Raw genomic sequence first — 15845 nt, 5'->3', positions numbered from 1 at the left:
CGTTAAGGCGAAGCTTAATGCTAAATCACTATTTTGATTTATCTTTATAACGAATTGGTTTACATTGTGAATACCAAAAAATATGCTTTAGATAAATTGAAGGTTTTCCTATCGTTTCGCTTGAGTAGAATACAAATAAAAATTACTCAATTAAAAAATAAATGTAAACTACTGAAAATAATATTTTTTCAATAGAAATGTATGAACGCATAAAGGAAAAAACTTTGTTACCGCGTTCAGACCTCCGTTAAGGCGAAGCTTAATGCTAAATCACTATTTTGATTTATCTTTATAACGAATTGGTTTACATTGTGAATACCAAAAAATATGCTTTAGATAAATTGAAGGTTTTCCTATCGTTTCGCTTGAGTAGAATACAAATAAAAAAAATAAAAATTACTCAATTAAAAAATAAATGTAAACTACTGAAAATAATATTTTTTCAATAGAAATGTATGAACGCATAAAGGAAAAAACTTTTAAAAAATACAGTATTATAGCTAAGATTATCTGTGACAGTCTAGATCAACTTTTTTTGCTGTCTTATAAATTTTTTTACAAAATAAAAACCAGTTTTGTGCTTGTAATCGAACGTTTCTAGACTCCGTCTGTCAAGCGATTTTAATGCATTTTACCTACAATATAAGGTAAACTAAGTAATATACATCTTTGGCTTGTAGCTTCATCTTAATGCAGTTACCTGCATGTATCCTTCTTTCAATATCTCTATCAGACTTTCCATCTCTCGTAAAGGAAAAATATGAAAACTAAAAACGACTTTAAGATAAAGAGGTGAGACAAATTTAGAAAAAAAAAGTATGTCGAAACTCGTGGGAAGCCGGGTAGTAGTAAAGCCAGTTTCTCGTGAGAATGATTGTAGGAGCCGACCGGCATAAATTGGACTTAACCCCGCGAGTACCCCTCACCCCCATCCCCACTTTTCCCCCACAGATAATAGCTCCCGGCGCGGGCGCCCCGACTCTCGGAGGAGGAATTCCGCAGCGAATTACGCGAACGTGACGCTTGCCATTACTTTTATTATTTTCGAAACTTTTTCGAGTTAATTTGTTCAACATTAAGCTTCTTGGCTACCGTGGCGGGAAATTGCTTCGTTATTGTTATTACTTTTGGAATTCCTTTACCGTGTTCAGAGTAGAACTACTGACCTATTAGACCAAGGAGCGGTTGATTCACAGAACTTAAACAATTCGTCAAATTTCAAAGTTTCAAATATCTGTTATTGTTCCACTATGGGCCAGATGTTTCACAGACTTAATTATACAAAACATGCCTTTAACAAGAAATTAGAAAATGCCGGAATGAATAAAAAAAATAAAGTAATTGCACATAAAATCATTAAAATTATTGTGTTTTTACATATTAAGAGATTTTAATACTACTCTTCCATATAAGTGTTAGTGAGTTTTTGAAGAACACAATACATTATTGTAGTTATTTATTAGTAATAAATAATATGATAGGTAGAGATACGCATTCATAGCTTTAATTTTTAAGAAATGTAGCATTTATTATTGAAAAAATAGCTTTTATAGCTTTAATTTTGCGTTTTCATAGCGTTTATAACTAAATAGGATAACGTCAAGGAATGAGAGTCGGCAAGAGGGGAAAAACAATTAAATTAGCAAAATCTCTTGAAACATGTTTATTGTATTATTGATTGAAACTCAACATGGCACATGTTTCTTCAGTAGTGTGTCATGTTCGTTCTACGATCTGTCAATACAAGATTATATCGACTAAAAAATCTTTTTTACAATCGCTAAAAACACCATTTATCGCTTTAATTCGCGAAAATATCGTTAATGCTATGAATGGATGTCTCTAATGATAGGTATTACGTATTATAGTAAATACATTACATTACACAAAAAAGCCGTATCCTAAAAGGGGTTCATAGGTGGGAGATTCACCTGAAAGCATTTTATAGCCCTGGTAATTTTTTATTCCATGCTTACAAACACTTATCAAAATAAAATCCAATGCAGCAAATTTCGAGAAGATGGTATTCTACTTGCAGTATCTCATTAAAGAATCTATAATATGTATTAATAAGCGATAAAATTTTCAACCCGAAAACACAAAAAGTGCTATTTATATGTAAATATTACATAAAAAAACATTTATTACAAAAAATTACGTAGCAAACGTAAAATATAATAAAACACACATAAATTTAAAAAAACGAAGTAAGATTCATGGCTCCTTTGTCAGGCACAAGAGATCCTCTTTTCTGATAAGGTATACCTACATGATCAAGAATGCCCTTAACCCCGGGGCTTCTTGGATATTATGTCAGAAAGACGGATTACTTATACTTTGCCATAAAATCCAAATAAAAGAAATATTTCTAAACTTATCCAAAAACTAAAAACTGTTTTTGAAAGGTGACGAAATATGGAATCAAATTTAATTATTAGAAATAATTTTTTTTTTATATTAAAAATTTTAAATCAAACATTAAAAAATGCATAACCTTACGTTTTTTTGTAACTAAAATTAGTGATAGCGGAAAAAAATAAAAACACCCACATTTTATTAGACAAATATATTACAAACTACTAACACCTCACTTTTTTGTCGTATGATGTAAAAATAATTTATAAATATAATTTTTTTTTTCAAATGTGGTCTAAACCTTTGGTTACATAAATATGCACATTTTAATACCTCTGTGGTTAACTTCAAGATTTATATATAAAGAATGGTGTTTTCTCTTTCTAACAGCGTTTAAATCGTTTTTCTCACCATGCCATTAAGGGAGACACAATGATGTATATAAGTTGTTCCCAAAAGCGAACAAATTACCCTGAGGTTCTAAAAGTAATATTTATAAAATATACGTGCAAATAATGTAACTCACATTTTTATTGTCTACAGCAAAAAAAAATATTTTTAATTATTTTAAAATTACCTTTGCACCCTGATAGAAAAAAATCCGCAATTGATGTCCATAATAGTCTTTGAAGCCTTTGCAATAATCCACGAGTAACACGTAGGCACTATTACACCGACCACAATAGTTAGATTTGAGGTAACACAGTTATCATATTAATCGGGAACTTCGCTAGCAGGTGTCATCGCTGATCGAAGGTCTTCCCGAACTGAACTGTTTGGGATTTTATACTTGTCTTATCTAATATAAAAAATAGTAATACCTTTATATCTTAAACATTAAAAAATAATTAATTAACCAGTCACGATTCACGAAGTGGGTAGGCCGCTGTAAATCTTAAATCAATCAATTAATTGAGTATGCAGGAGTATACTCGTATATACTCGAGTATACTCGAGTCGCATACTGCTAAGAAAATAGGATGTAAGCACAGACATATGAATATTCATATGTCTGTGGATATAAGTCTTTTTTGTGATGACGAATTATTCTCACACTCATAAAAATTAGTAATGCTGATTTATTAAAATCCTGTTCAAAACGGGATTGCAGGCAGTTTCTTATTAATATTTAGTACATTTTTAGAATGTCGAAACACGTGTTCATGTAGCTGCATTTTATGTCCTGATATTATACAATGACGATGTGCCAAAATATTATAGTAATTTTTTTATGAACATGTGTTCAGACATCGCATAACACTTTCGTGTTTTTCTGAAAGTATATCAGGAAACCTATCAATTCATTCGTTAAGGGCCTGCAATCTCGTTATTAACCGTAATGCGAATAATTAGTTTCTTAATAAATTAACAATATTTTTTTAAAGTACTTGTTCTCCGTGTAAGGCTGGATGAATTGGGGAGGGCAAGGAGACGGGGAAAATGAAGATTGAATGGATGATTAGACTTTTCAGGTTAGTCACTTAACAAATCTAAAGCTATTTAATTCGAGATTGGGATACAATAAACTTGCCGATCTGCCACGGAGGTCGAAGTTATAAGCTAGGAGAGAGAACTTAGTACCCGCGCAGTACAAGGATGCATTTCAATTTATTATCCTTTTTTAAAACATGTTTATCGGACATTAACTAGTGACCATCAATAAGAAGTGTGACAATTCACTAGTTGACCATTTTCTCGGGCGAATTATTCGCAGCCCACATGTTGGCGAGATCGCGTTATGTAAGCGAAATTAATGCATTCCACGCAAGGCCCGCGTGTTACTCATCGGCGAGCGCTACATTATGCACAAATCAAAAAATTACTCGAGATTGTTATTGACTACTGGGTACCTTTATAATAGTAGTATTATTGTAATTTGGTAGGTGAATTGTGTGCATTCTATCATATGATTCACGATCTATATACAGATTATGATAACTTAATGTGGGCATTTACGTGTCATCTTGTAAGAAAACAGGACGGAACTTCATAAACTAAGCTTGCAGAACCTATTTTACTCAAGAAGACTAAACACGTTGAGAAAATGAAGTAAATATGAATAAAAGGAAGAATTTGAGAACATTTAATAATAGAGGCACGAGAAGCAATGAAATCCGTTTCTATATAGGTATAAACCATTTTTATAAGCATTCTGAGAATATACAAAAATAAATTGGGATGAAGATCTCTTTTTGGAAATTTCCCTAAAAACTACAATCACTATTATACAACTCCATTATTGCTCTACATTTTAAATTTTTTTAATGTCAATGTGTCCAGGAGTGACAGACGTATGAATCCATCACGTTCATTTCTTCTCTTCCAGTTTCAATAGTATCAAACGACAAACATCACATTTGATAGTATTCATTTCTTCTCTTCCAGTTTCAATAGTATCACACCACAAACATCACATTTGATAGTATTCATTTCTTCTCTTCCAGTTTCAATAGTATCACACCACAAACATCACATTTGATAGTATTCATTTCTTCTCTTCCAGTTTCAATAGTATCACACCACAAACATCACATTTGATAGTATTCATTTCTTCTCTTCCAGTTTCAATAGTATCACACCACAAACATCACATTTGATAGTATTCATTTCTTCTCTTCCAGTTTCAATAGTATCACACCACAAACATCACATTTGATAGTGTTCATTTCTTCTCTTCCAGTTTCAATAGTATCAAACCACAAACATCACATTTGATAGTATTCATTTCTTCTCTTCCACTTTCGTATTATTTGTTGACTCACAATTAGATATTACATACACTCAATTATAGTGCCAAAAAAATTCAATTTCTTGACCAACCTCTGTATTTTCTTCCAAGAACTTCTGCATAATATGTCATATATCATTCATCAATCTTATTTAATAATATTAATGTTTTTTCAGAAGCTTAATACGTTTAAAGCATCAATGCGATCCTTTCTTAACACTGCATACATCCGAAGCGTATCAATTCTGATCTATTTATTTCAAATTCCGTCACGCGTGGTTTGCCAACTTTTGCAACTAGGGTTTGCATTATTCATCTTTCGTATGGTGCATTATTTGTAATATTTGATCTCGGCGGTTAGCGTGACTTTCATGTGCGGAATTTCTGGGATTTCAGAATTGAAAAATACTCAATTTACACAAAAAACTTTCTGCGCTAACAATCCCACCAACTAACTAGTGTGGAAGCAGAGAGAGCGTTTTCCGCAGCTGGGCTGCAGTGCACAAATGCCCGTTCACGTCATGTGTTTAGAACACCCTAAGTTTTTTACGTTTTAATTGACGTCTAACAATAATTTAACGTCTTAATTGCGTCTTCTGAAAATAGTATAACATTACATTTTCAATGTATCTTTATAATATTACTAGTACCACAGATGATTAATACGAAAATTCTCTTAAAAGACCAACTATGTTATTTTTGCAATGTCTTTTTTGTAATATTTCATAATCCAAAATAAGTAATCCTATTTTTTTCAATATTTATTAAATGATGAAAATTTAATTTGTGTTAATAAAATTATTGATCTAGGCATTATGTTCGACAGTAAACTCACCTTTGTATGTCATATTAATAATATTATCAACATGGCCCTAAAGACTCTTGGCTTTGTTTTGAGAGCTGCAAAAGATTTAAATAATTTAGGAACATTTATTATGTTATATAAAACCCTTGTCAGATGCCAACTTGAGTATAACTCTAAGTTATGGTCTCCATTTTTCAATATTCATTCAGATAACATTGAAAAGATTCAACGGAAATTTATAAGGTTTATAAATCAAAAATTGCATATTCCTATATAAAACATAAATTACTATTACCTCTTGGATAAAATGTCTCGAAACTTTCAGAAAGAAGAATAAGCACAGATTTAATACTGTTACAAAGAATACTACATTTTAAAATTGACTGTCCCGAATTACTTCAATGTATCAATATCAATGTTCCCAAAAAATCATGCCGACATTTCTTACCTTTTTACTTCAATAACACCAGGACACTAGCTTACCAAAATTCTCCCTACCCATTTAGGTACCCATTTGCGGTTTTCTAAATATTGTCCCGCGTTCCCACTGGATTTGAAGAGGGTGAGGGACCTGTTGCAAAGCGATTTGCAACAGGTCGAAAACACGTGCCAGAAAGAATACATGTGCCATTTCAAGAGAAATATTTGGTTTCAAACTACCAACCATCAGGTTCAGTACCTAATTGAAGCAAAACTCAAAGAAGTGGAATATATAGTTGAATGCAATACACAACTGTTCTCAATTGATACAATCGGCGTGGCAACAAATCTAGTAAATTATTATTGAATAGTTGGATTGCCTTCTACTCATTGGGTATTGGGAACGATGTACTGCACTAACTATTAGGAAGCAATTTATTGTCAATTGGCGATGTTAATGGGACCAAATTAGATAATATTCTCATTGGAAGTCCACATTCTTAATTAAATACGGTTCTTAAACCAATTAGAGCGGCCAGAAATTGCGTCATCGCTTGGGAGGAAATTTGCGTTGTTGACGAAGCTGACGAGTCAGAGAAAGTGCGCAAGTGTGCATCCTATTCTGTACACCGTGTAACTGTATTGGTCAAATCCAAGAATCGACAAATAGTTTCTTCTCACCTTTGAGACCGCCGACAAAAGCAGCAAGTTGAGGTTAATTATGACATAACAGATGAACACTAAAGTTCAGCATGATCACGACTCTCGGGCATGAACAAAATGTTAAGATTACTACTGCAATTAGGTGCTTTTGGAACTGCTGTTAAAAATGCTATAATCATTTAATAGGACTCTGACCAGAAGATGCCATTATGAGAAGAGTCGCTATTATTTATCAGTAAAGTTAAGTTTCCATTAACAAACTTTGTGACTGGTTAGAGTTTAGATTTAAAGAGAACAATATACTATGAAGTCTGGATGCGAAGATTGTCGTGAGTATAGTCAACCTCTGATAGAAGTCCCGAGAGAAGAAGAGGATTTAATTACCATACCTCTATCTCTATCTAGGTATAATTACTTTAACAACCTTCCTGTAACTCTAAAAAATATTCATGAATTTCAGCTAAAATTGAAAAATTATCTTAGACTACTATTATAAGAGTCCACATATCTGTTATTATTATTTTTTTTAATTTATAATCTAATATTGAAAAAAACCTGCGTTTTTCCTACTTATCTTTTGGTCATTATTTACAATATTTTGATAATATAATTTTTTATAAATGAGGCAGAATTCCCTCACCAAACACAAGAGCCTCGTCTATTTATGGTGAGGAAAGACTATTTTTTGTTTTACTGTATGACATGTAAACATAGTATGTATATAATCATTAATAAAAATAATATATTATTTTTAAGCTATAATTATTAGCATGAAACATATAATTTGAAAAAATCTTCCGAGAAAAAATACTTCCCGCCGACGGGATGTTAATAAATAATTCAATATTATTAATTATTGCTAAAAAAATGTTATGCTATGCATTAAAAAAAAAGTCATTAAAGCTTTCGTTTATCATTAAAAATAATTCTTAGTACTGCACCCTAGAATACTAATTTAATCAACAGCATTTTGTGCTCGCCCAATCGCAATTCTTTAGCAGGGTACTCATCTAGCCGTGTAACGTAACTGATACTGTATCAAGTGAGTACGTAGGCGCGAGCCTACTGCGAGCCGCTCGCGGGTGGAGCGCAGTGTGATCGCAGCGAGCCGCCGACGGCGGATTCACTGCGATCACACTGCGAGCACTAAAGGCGGATCCGGGAGCTCGTAGCTGGATACGCGGTTACCGTGGACGAGCCGTACCCACTTTCAGATTGATACAGTATCAGTAACGTTACACGGTGCTACACTCTTGGTGAGTACCCTGCTTTTGATCAGCTCTGGGAGTTACCTTGCCAACGTTATTCTATATTAAATCAATCGTCGGTAGAACAGGGCCTCCATTATTCCACTAGCACAACGAGTCGTTCAACCCACTCGTTATTCGAGTGGAATGACGTTTGGCGTATGTAATTATGTACCTTCGCGAGACTCGACCATAAGACTGTCGACCAATATATGTACGATTGCGAGCGGCCTGGATTGGAGAATCGATACCAGATCGGCATACAATACCGGTTGCTCGAGAATATACAAAGCAAAGGAAGTGAATACAATGAATTACTTACTTAAGGGATATAATGAAAGATGTACGTATGACTGAGTAATGAAAATGACACTCACCGTTGCTGTTGTTGGACGACTGGCAACGCTACACTCCGCGAGGGCTGAGCGGCGGCCTGTGGAATCTGCTGGGGAGGCGTGGGGACTGGCGTTGGGGGTTGTGCCCTAGAAGTTATAGAGAGGTTAAGTTTTATTTCAGTATCCCGAATCAATACAATGAGAATACATATTTTAGATAGATTATGTAGAACTTACGGTGGTGTAGAGACAGGAGTTTCAGACTGGCCACCCTTGCGTTGCTGAAATTCCCTATATAAGCCTAGCGCGGCCGGTGGTGGAGAAGGAGGGGAAGGCGGCGTCGGGGGCGCAGTGGTCTCGGCGATCTGCGGCAGCGGACGACCAAAATTAGGACCGTCGCTCATGAAAGCATCTTCATTCAGGAACAGACGGTCTACTGAGGCAATCATCGGCCGCGCAGCCTCGGCTCCCGCTAGCCGGAAGCCGGGCATCAGGTCTCCGGTGGACAGAGCCATCGCGGGGATGGCGGTGGGTGCGGCACTAGCGGGCGGCAACAACGACCGCGTCATCACGTCCGCCGCTGATCGTGGTCGGCAGAAAGACACAGCCGAGTGCGGAAAGGTCTTTGGTTTGATGGGCCGCACCAGCATGTGCTCCGTCCAGGAAGCCTCCAGAGCGGGCCTCTCCAATCGCTCGACGTCCACGTTCAGGGTCCGTTGTTCGAAAGGCACAGCAAACGTCTCACCCGGGATGCTTCTCAACCAGGACAGCAGACTCAGGTCTGAGTCTCCGAACCCGGAGCCGTCCAGCAAGTGAGAAAACTTCACATCAATTGCTCGAGGGTCTTTCCCACCGGTAGCTTTTTCTTGACAATAGTTTACGCAGGACTCGTATAACATTCCCTTTATGATGATTTGCATCAGTCTGTCATTCTTGGAAAATTTAATTTCTGACGGAGGCCTTCTATCCGCCGGAAGAAAGCTCTCAATGAGCGGGTAGAGTTCGTTGAAACACTTAATACGAGATTCCGTAGGGTTCCAGTCGCGGAAAGCGAGGTGGTCTCCGAGGCGAGGGAGGGTAAGGAGCAAGCAGAGGGCGGAGTGCTCTTCTTTTGTGGCATATTTCTCAAGTCTTTCCAAAACTCGGACGACCTCGTCAACCGTGCCTTCCAGGGCGTTGCATCCCGCTTCCGAGCGGACACACAGCAGCTCCACGTACTTCTGTCTGAGGATGAGGAACTTGACCCGGTCTCCGTCGAACGCTTCGAGGGCTTCGAGGGGCTGCACGAACTCCAGGCAGTCGTCCCACTGGCCGTCGATGACTAGCTGACGCAGGAAGAGTGCGTCGTGCGACAGCGCTGCATTGATAACGCCGGCCTCGCGCTCGAGCGCCACCTGCGCGAGGTGCAGCCCGCGCGAGGACAGGAACTCCAGCGCCAGCCGCACCACGTCCTCCTCGCGCAGGCACAGCTGGGCCGCCATCACTCTTCACTCTTCACCTGCAACACAACAAACACATTATCATTATTACTCTTAAATCCAATTTGTGTAAAACAGGACATAGTGACACCATTTATCCACTAGTCATAAGTATCCAGTTAATTCATAATGGCCACAGTTTTGGGTATAAAAGATTAAACTTGTTTTTGTAAAATCTTCTTCAAATCGACTGTATTGTCAGGATTGAAGAGACGTGAAGTTAGACATGCCAAATATTGGTATCTTAAACAAAAAACATAAATAGTTCATCAGAAAGTCATATTTCGTTATTTCAGAAGTCTTCGTAAAGTATTATCCATTCATTGGGCGTAGTTCTTAATTTATTTTTCAATTATTTTAAATTCACGTTATGGCGTTATTTTCTTCGTTATTATACGTTAATCCTGGCAAAAAAGCCATTGGTTTTGAAACATGTCGATTATTTTGATTAACTAGTGACGAAAAAGTCATTCGTTTTGAAACATGTCGATTATTTTGATTAACTAGTGGTGTGTACAAATATATTTATTTTACTCAAATTTAAATAATAATTAATAATCATGTTGGATATTACATGAGATTTTCACTGCCAAAATTTTATCGTAATTTTTTTTGGCAACGTTTCGGTCAGCGTTGATGTCCAGGCGGCAATAAAATCCCCAAGGGCGCAATGTTAGGTGTTAGGAATTATAAGCCCTTTGGATCCTTGACTCCTTTGTAGTTGACTCCTTTGAGTGCTCCAATTGCGCCTGCCCTGAGTGTCTATCATCAGGATTGATCACACTTCACCACCAATGACAAACTACTTTAAAGTAGTTTATTGGGACTTTTTGATTTTTGTATATTATTTTGATATTTAATAAAAATAAAAAATAAAAATAAAAAAAATCTTCGATTACACAACTGCTCTCATAATGGACACTGTAACGAAACTGTTGGCTAAATAAGGAGGTAGCGCAACACGGCATAATATCCCAAAAACCAATCACAAAAATATTAGGTTTAGTCGCAATGTATTGGTTTACATATTTGGCATTTCAATAACTACTTCAATATCTCTGTAGAAAAACAAGAGTACATGCTTTAGGTGCTGCTAGGCAAGACGTTATTTGATAGAATACATCCATATTTATCTAACGCAAAAGAAAAAAAAAATGCCCAAAACACGGAAAAAAAATTCGTAAATATATACATATGTATCCATACGTTGATAACTTGCCGAGATGAGCGGTAGTAAGCGAGAGTAACTAGTAGCCGGCAGTCTGCAGGCTGTAATGCGCGTAATGGGCTGTAATGGGCTCATCACACGTTTTAATCATTGCCGATGTTTTCAACACAAAAACATAACATTTTACTTATATCCATGGGTCCATATATTCTATGAACACAATGACTTACATGGGTGATAAATGTACACTGTACACTATTCATGTACATCTAATGACAAAGTGTACTGAGTATGTACGCAACACCGGTGCAAGAAGATTTTATTAAGCACCGTAAGGAAAGGGTTAATAACTAATAAAGTGTTTTCCAAGAATCGAAAACAAAAAATAAGATGGTGGTTTTGCTCAAAAGTGCGAAAACCAATTAACTAGCTCTATAATAAAGCTCTGATATAATATAGTATTTTCTACTCTTATAATATCCAATTATTATTAACAATAATTATTAGCATGAAACACCCACACAAATTGAAAAAAATCTTCTAAGAAAATAAATATTAGTGCTTATAGGTAATAATTTGTTATCCTTTGCTATGCATAAAAACCTTGTCTTGTAAACATAATACTTTTTAATTTAGGTTTATTAATTTCCCCGGCATTATTACAGAGCCGCAAATGTTACGAGGTCGACTACGAGCCTCTAATAAATTAAGTGATTATAAAGTATAGTAAATTTATCAAATAACGATAAAACAAAAAGCACTCCACTGCGCGTGACCAGATTCCATACAACTAACGGCATCTAGCGTGCAAGCGGAGAAGTACGAAGACAGCTGACACTTGCCGCTATGGTTTGAGTCCGGGGAAACCGGTTGTTTTCAAAGAGACTTCTTCTGTTATTATATTATTATCAATATTAAAATAACAGTTACCTAATAATGTAGAACCGTTCCAAATTAACTGATGGTAACCAATAAGCATACACAGCTAATTTAATTTATTGCTTGTATTATATTTTGTAGGAGTTCATTCAATACTTTCACAGAATTAATAAAATAAATTATCAGATGAGTATTTTCGGTTTCCAATAAAATCCAAATAAACGGAATATTTATGAACGTATCAGAAAAATAAAAATAAACTTTTTAAGAAAGTGATAAAATACGCCCTCATATTCTACTATTAGAAATAAACATATGTTTTTTAATATTTAATTTCTACTTAAAACATTTAAGAAATGGTTCACTTTACGTTTTTTTAATTCAAATTACTGATAACGAAAAAAAAATAAAACAGATATTTTATTCGATAAATAAATATATTACAAAAGTTATAATCTCCTTACTTTTTTATTGTTTCATATAAAAATAAAAATAAATAAAAAAAACGTTTTTTTTATTGCTGTTCTTCTTTGGTTAACTTCTATATTTGAATATAAAGCGTGGTGTTTTCTCTTTCTAACACCGTTTAGATCATATTTAGTATTAATCAACGATTTTTTGAGATATCATATGAGTTGTTCCCAAAAGTGAACAAATTAGCCTAAGGGTTTAATGTTATTAATTGTTAGTTAATTTTATAAAGCTTTTATTTTACCAATCGGTTAGTTAATGTGATAATTTTTGTTAAAAGTTAATTAAACCGTTTTATATAATTCGTAAGGTAATTGAACACTCTTTCGATATTCAAATGTCAATTAAACACATATAAAATCCTCTTCAATAATTTAAAAATTACTTTGTGACGTTATTTTGTCGGTTTCCGTGGTCGAGGTATAAAGAGTGTTCAAATCAAATTTTAATTGATTAACGTGTTATTTTACAAATTACTCATTGAAAATAAGGTTCCATGATAACTCAACACAGTGACAATTCAACACACTTTTAAAAAGTGATATAAAGTCATTAGAAACGATGAAATTATTTTTCTTTAACCTAACCTAACTTACATAACCCAGTTAATAAAGTTTTTGTTTCATCACTTGTATATATATAGTATATTATAGTATATATATAGTATATTTCATCACTTGTATATATATAGTATATTTGCGGCACGTTCCAGAGTGGAAGATACTATCAGTATCGCCCTGGTGTAAGATCACCATTCTGAATTGAAACGTTGCTTGAAATGGCTTTGGCCGTGTTTGGTGACCAGTTCTGAATAGCCAGGTACTTATGCACCTTCCTCTTCCCCATCTCCTTTCCCTAACCGCTACCTTTAGCTTCACAACATAACCCAATTAGGGACGCCGTAGTCTCACTTCCTCCAGACGGTTGAGAGCAGTTCTTGTGCTTTTGAGTTTCACATTAAAATTTTTAAAAAATCGATATGTTTCGAAACCAATGGTTTCAGTGTCAGGATAAACATAATAAACATACCCGACTTCGTGGTATACAGCGTCAACAGAATAATGTTGTAATAGCGTGCCATTCCATTTAATTGTTGTGTGAGAACTGAGAATTAGGATAAACAAAAAACTGAAAATTACCTAGTATTTAGTGTATTTACTATCCGTACAATTATTTTTTAATCATCTTTAAAATAACACCCGTCAACAAAAAGGAGTGCATTATGGTTTACTGCGTCAAAAGTTTTTGAATTAAAATATTGAAAATATAATATTATTTTATTTTATTGTTTACCAATAACAACAAAATATATAACAAGAACTGAGAAACGACAGAAATGGCGGAAGATATTACTACCTACAAATTACCAACAGCTGAATACAGCGATGATAAATTGCAGAAAAACGTACCATTATATGATGGAATGGTTCCATGGTAACTCAACACAGTGACTATTCAACACATTTTTAAAAAATTAATATAAATCTTTTTTTTATAAGCAATAATTATTAGCCTGAAACAGTTACTAGATACAAGTTCTAGTATCTCCACCAAAAAAAAAATGAAGACAATTTGTCTCGACGCCATCTAGTGAGAGAGTTAGCACTTACAATGCCTTTCTCATATAAAATAAAGTTGGTTGTTTTCAGGTGAAAAAATGTAACAAGCAGTAATTGTTGAATGAAACACTAGTATATATTGAATTATTTCGCGGATAAGAGATAAGCCGCCATAGCTCAGTGGTCAGAGCTGTCGACCGGAAATCGAAGGGACACGGGTTTGAGTCCCGTTGGCGTCATGTATCTTTTATCAGGAGATTTCTCAATGTGGATGAGTGTTTCAGGCTAATAATTATTGCTTATAAAATAATTGTTACCCTTTGTGCTATGCATAACAAAATCTTGTCTTAAACATTAGTTTACCAAAAAAAATAATAATAATCAGTATAAAGTCATTAAAAACGATGAAATTTTTTTTTAATCTATCCTAACCTAACCTACTTAACCCAGTTAATAAAGTTTTTGTTTCATCACTTTCCGTGACTTTATATAACTTTTTAAAGATGTGATGAATTATCATTTTGATGATTTATCCGGTCACCGATGGAATATATAATTTAAGCCATTCAATAACGTTCATTTAATTTTTCTTTTATTACACACCTGATGATGGTAAGGCCATATATATTTACATATTTTTTTTGTGAAATCACAGAAGAGTCCCGACTCCCAACCGTCTGGAGCTAGTGAGTCCATGGCATCCCCAATTGGGGTATGTTATGAGGATGACGGTAATGGGAAGGGGAAGGATATGGGGAAGAGGCAGCTGGGGAAGTATCTGTTTATGCAAAACTGGTCACCAAGCACGGCTAAAGCCATTTCAAGCAACGTTTCCATTCTGAATGGTGGTCTTACAACAGGGCGATACTAATCGTATATTTTAATCTGGAAAGTGCCTCAAAGATGCTATATATTATTTTAAATTATTAAATTGGGAAATATCAAAAATTAATCAAATAAAACTTACTTGCACGCAAGGATTTAAGCTCGCAACCTCTAGCTTCCTAGTCGAGAGCCTTACCCTTATCTATCACGTAAATTAATCTTTAAACTGCTTTAATTCAAAGTTTAAAATAATAATTTGTGCTGTTATGTCTTGTAAGATCGATATTAGTTCCTAATCTAAATAAACAAAAGTTATGTCTTTCTAGGTCGACATTAGTTACTAATCTAAAAAAACAAAAGTTATGTCTTGCTAGGTCGATATTAGTTAGGTACTAATCTAAAAAAACAAAAATTATGTCTTGCTAGGTCGACATTAGTTACTAATCTAAAGAAACAAAAGTTATGTATTGCTAGGTCAACATTAGTTACTAATCTAAAGAAACAAAAGTTATGTCTTACTATGTTGACATTAGTTCCTATTCTAAAGAAACAAAAGTTATGTCTTAATATGTTGACATTAGTTCCTATTCTAAAGAAACAATATTTATGTCTTGCTAGGTTGACATTAGTTCCTATTCTAAAGAAACAAAAGTTATGTCTTACTATGTTGACATTAGTTCCTATTCTAAAGAAACAATATTTATGTCTTGCTAGGTTGACATTAGTTCCTATTCTAAAGAAACTAAAGTTATGTCTTGCTATGTTGACATTAGTTTATATTCTAAAGAAACAAAAGTTATGTCTTGCTATGTTGACATTAGTTTATATTCTAAAGAAAAAATATTTGTGTCTTGCTAGGTTGACATTAGTTCATATTCAAAAGAAACAAAAGTTATGTTTTGCTAGGTTTAC

General features: G+C 34.5%; 1 protein-coding gene across 1 annotated transcript in view; it reads right to left on the bottom strand.

Moving 5' to 3' along the window:
* The window catches only part of LOC149412518 (WD repeat-containing protein 47), a 238379-nt gene that overhangs the window by 151915 nt on the left and 70619 nt on the right, over positions 1–15845 (bottom strand). Inside the window, exons 3-4 of the mRNA XM_089645835.1 lie at positions 8791–10051; positions 8596–8700 (exon numbers count right to left, since the gene is read on the bottom strand). Coding sequence (XP_089501961.1) covers positions 8596–8700; positions 8791–10034 — 1349 coding nt within the window. The 5' untranslated portion in view covers positions 10035–10051. The remainder of the gene's footprint in view (positions 1–8595; positions 8701–8790; positions 10052–15845) is intronic.

The sequence above is a fragment of the Hesperophylax consimilis genome, chromosome 23 (genome assembly GCF_061612785.1).
Source record: "Hesperophylax consimilis isolate HC1 chromosome 23, BYU_Hcon_1.0, whole genome shotgun sequence".
In the NCBI taxonomy this organism is placed as follows: Eukaryota; Metazoa; Arthropoda; class Insecta; order Trichoptera; family Limnephilidae; genus Hesperophylax; species Hesperophylax consimilis.
This window is presented reverse-complemented; position numbering and strand designations above follow the sequence as displayed.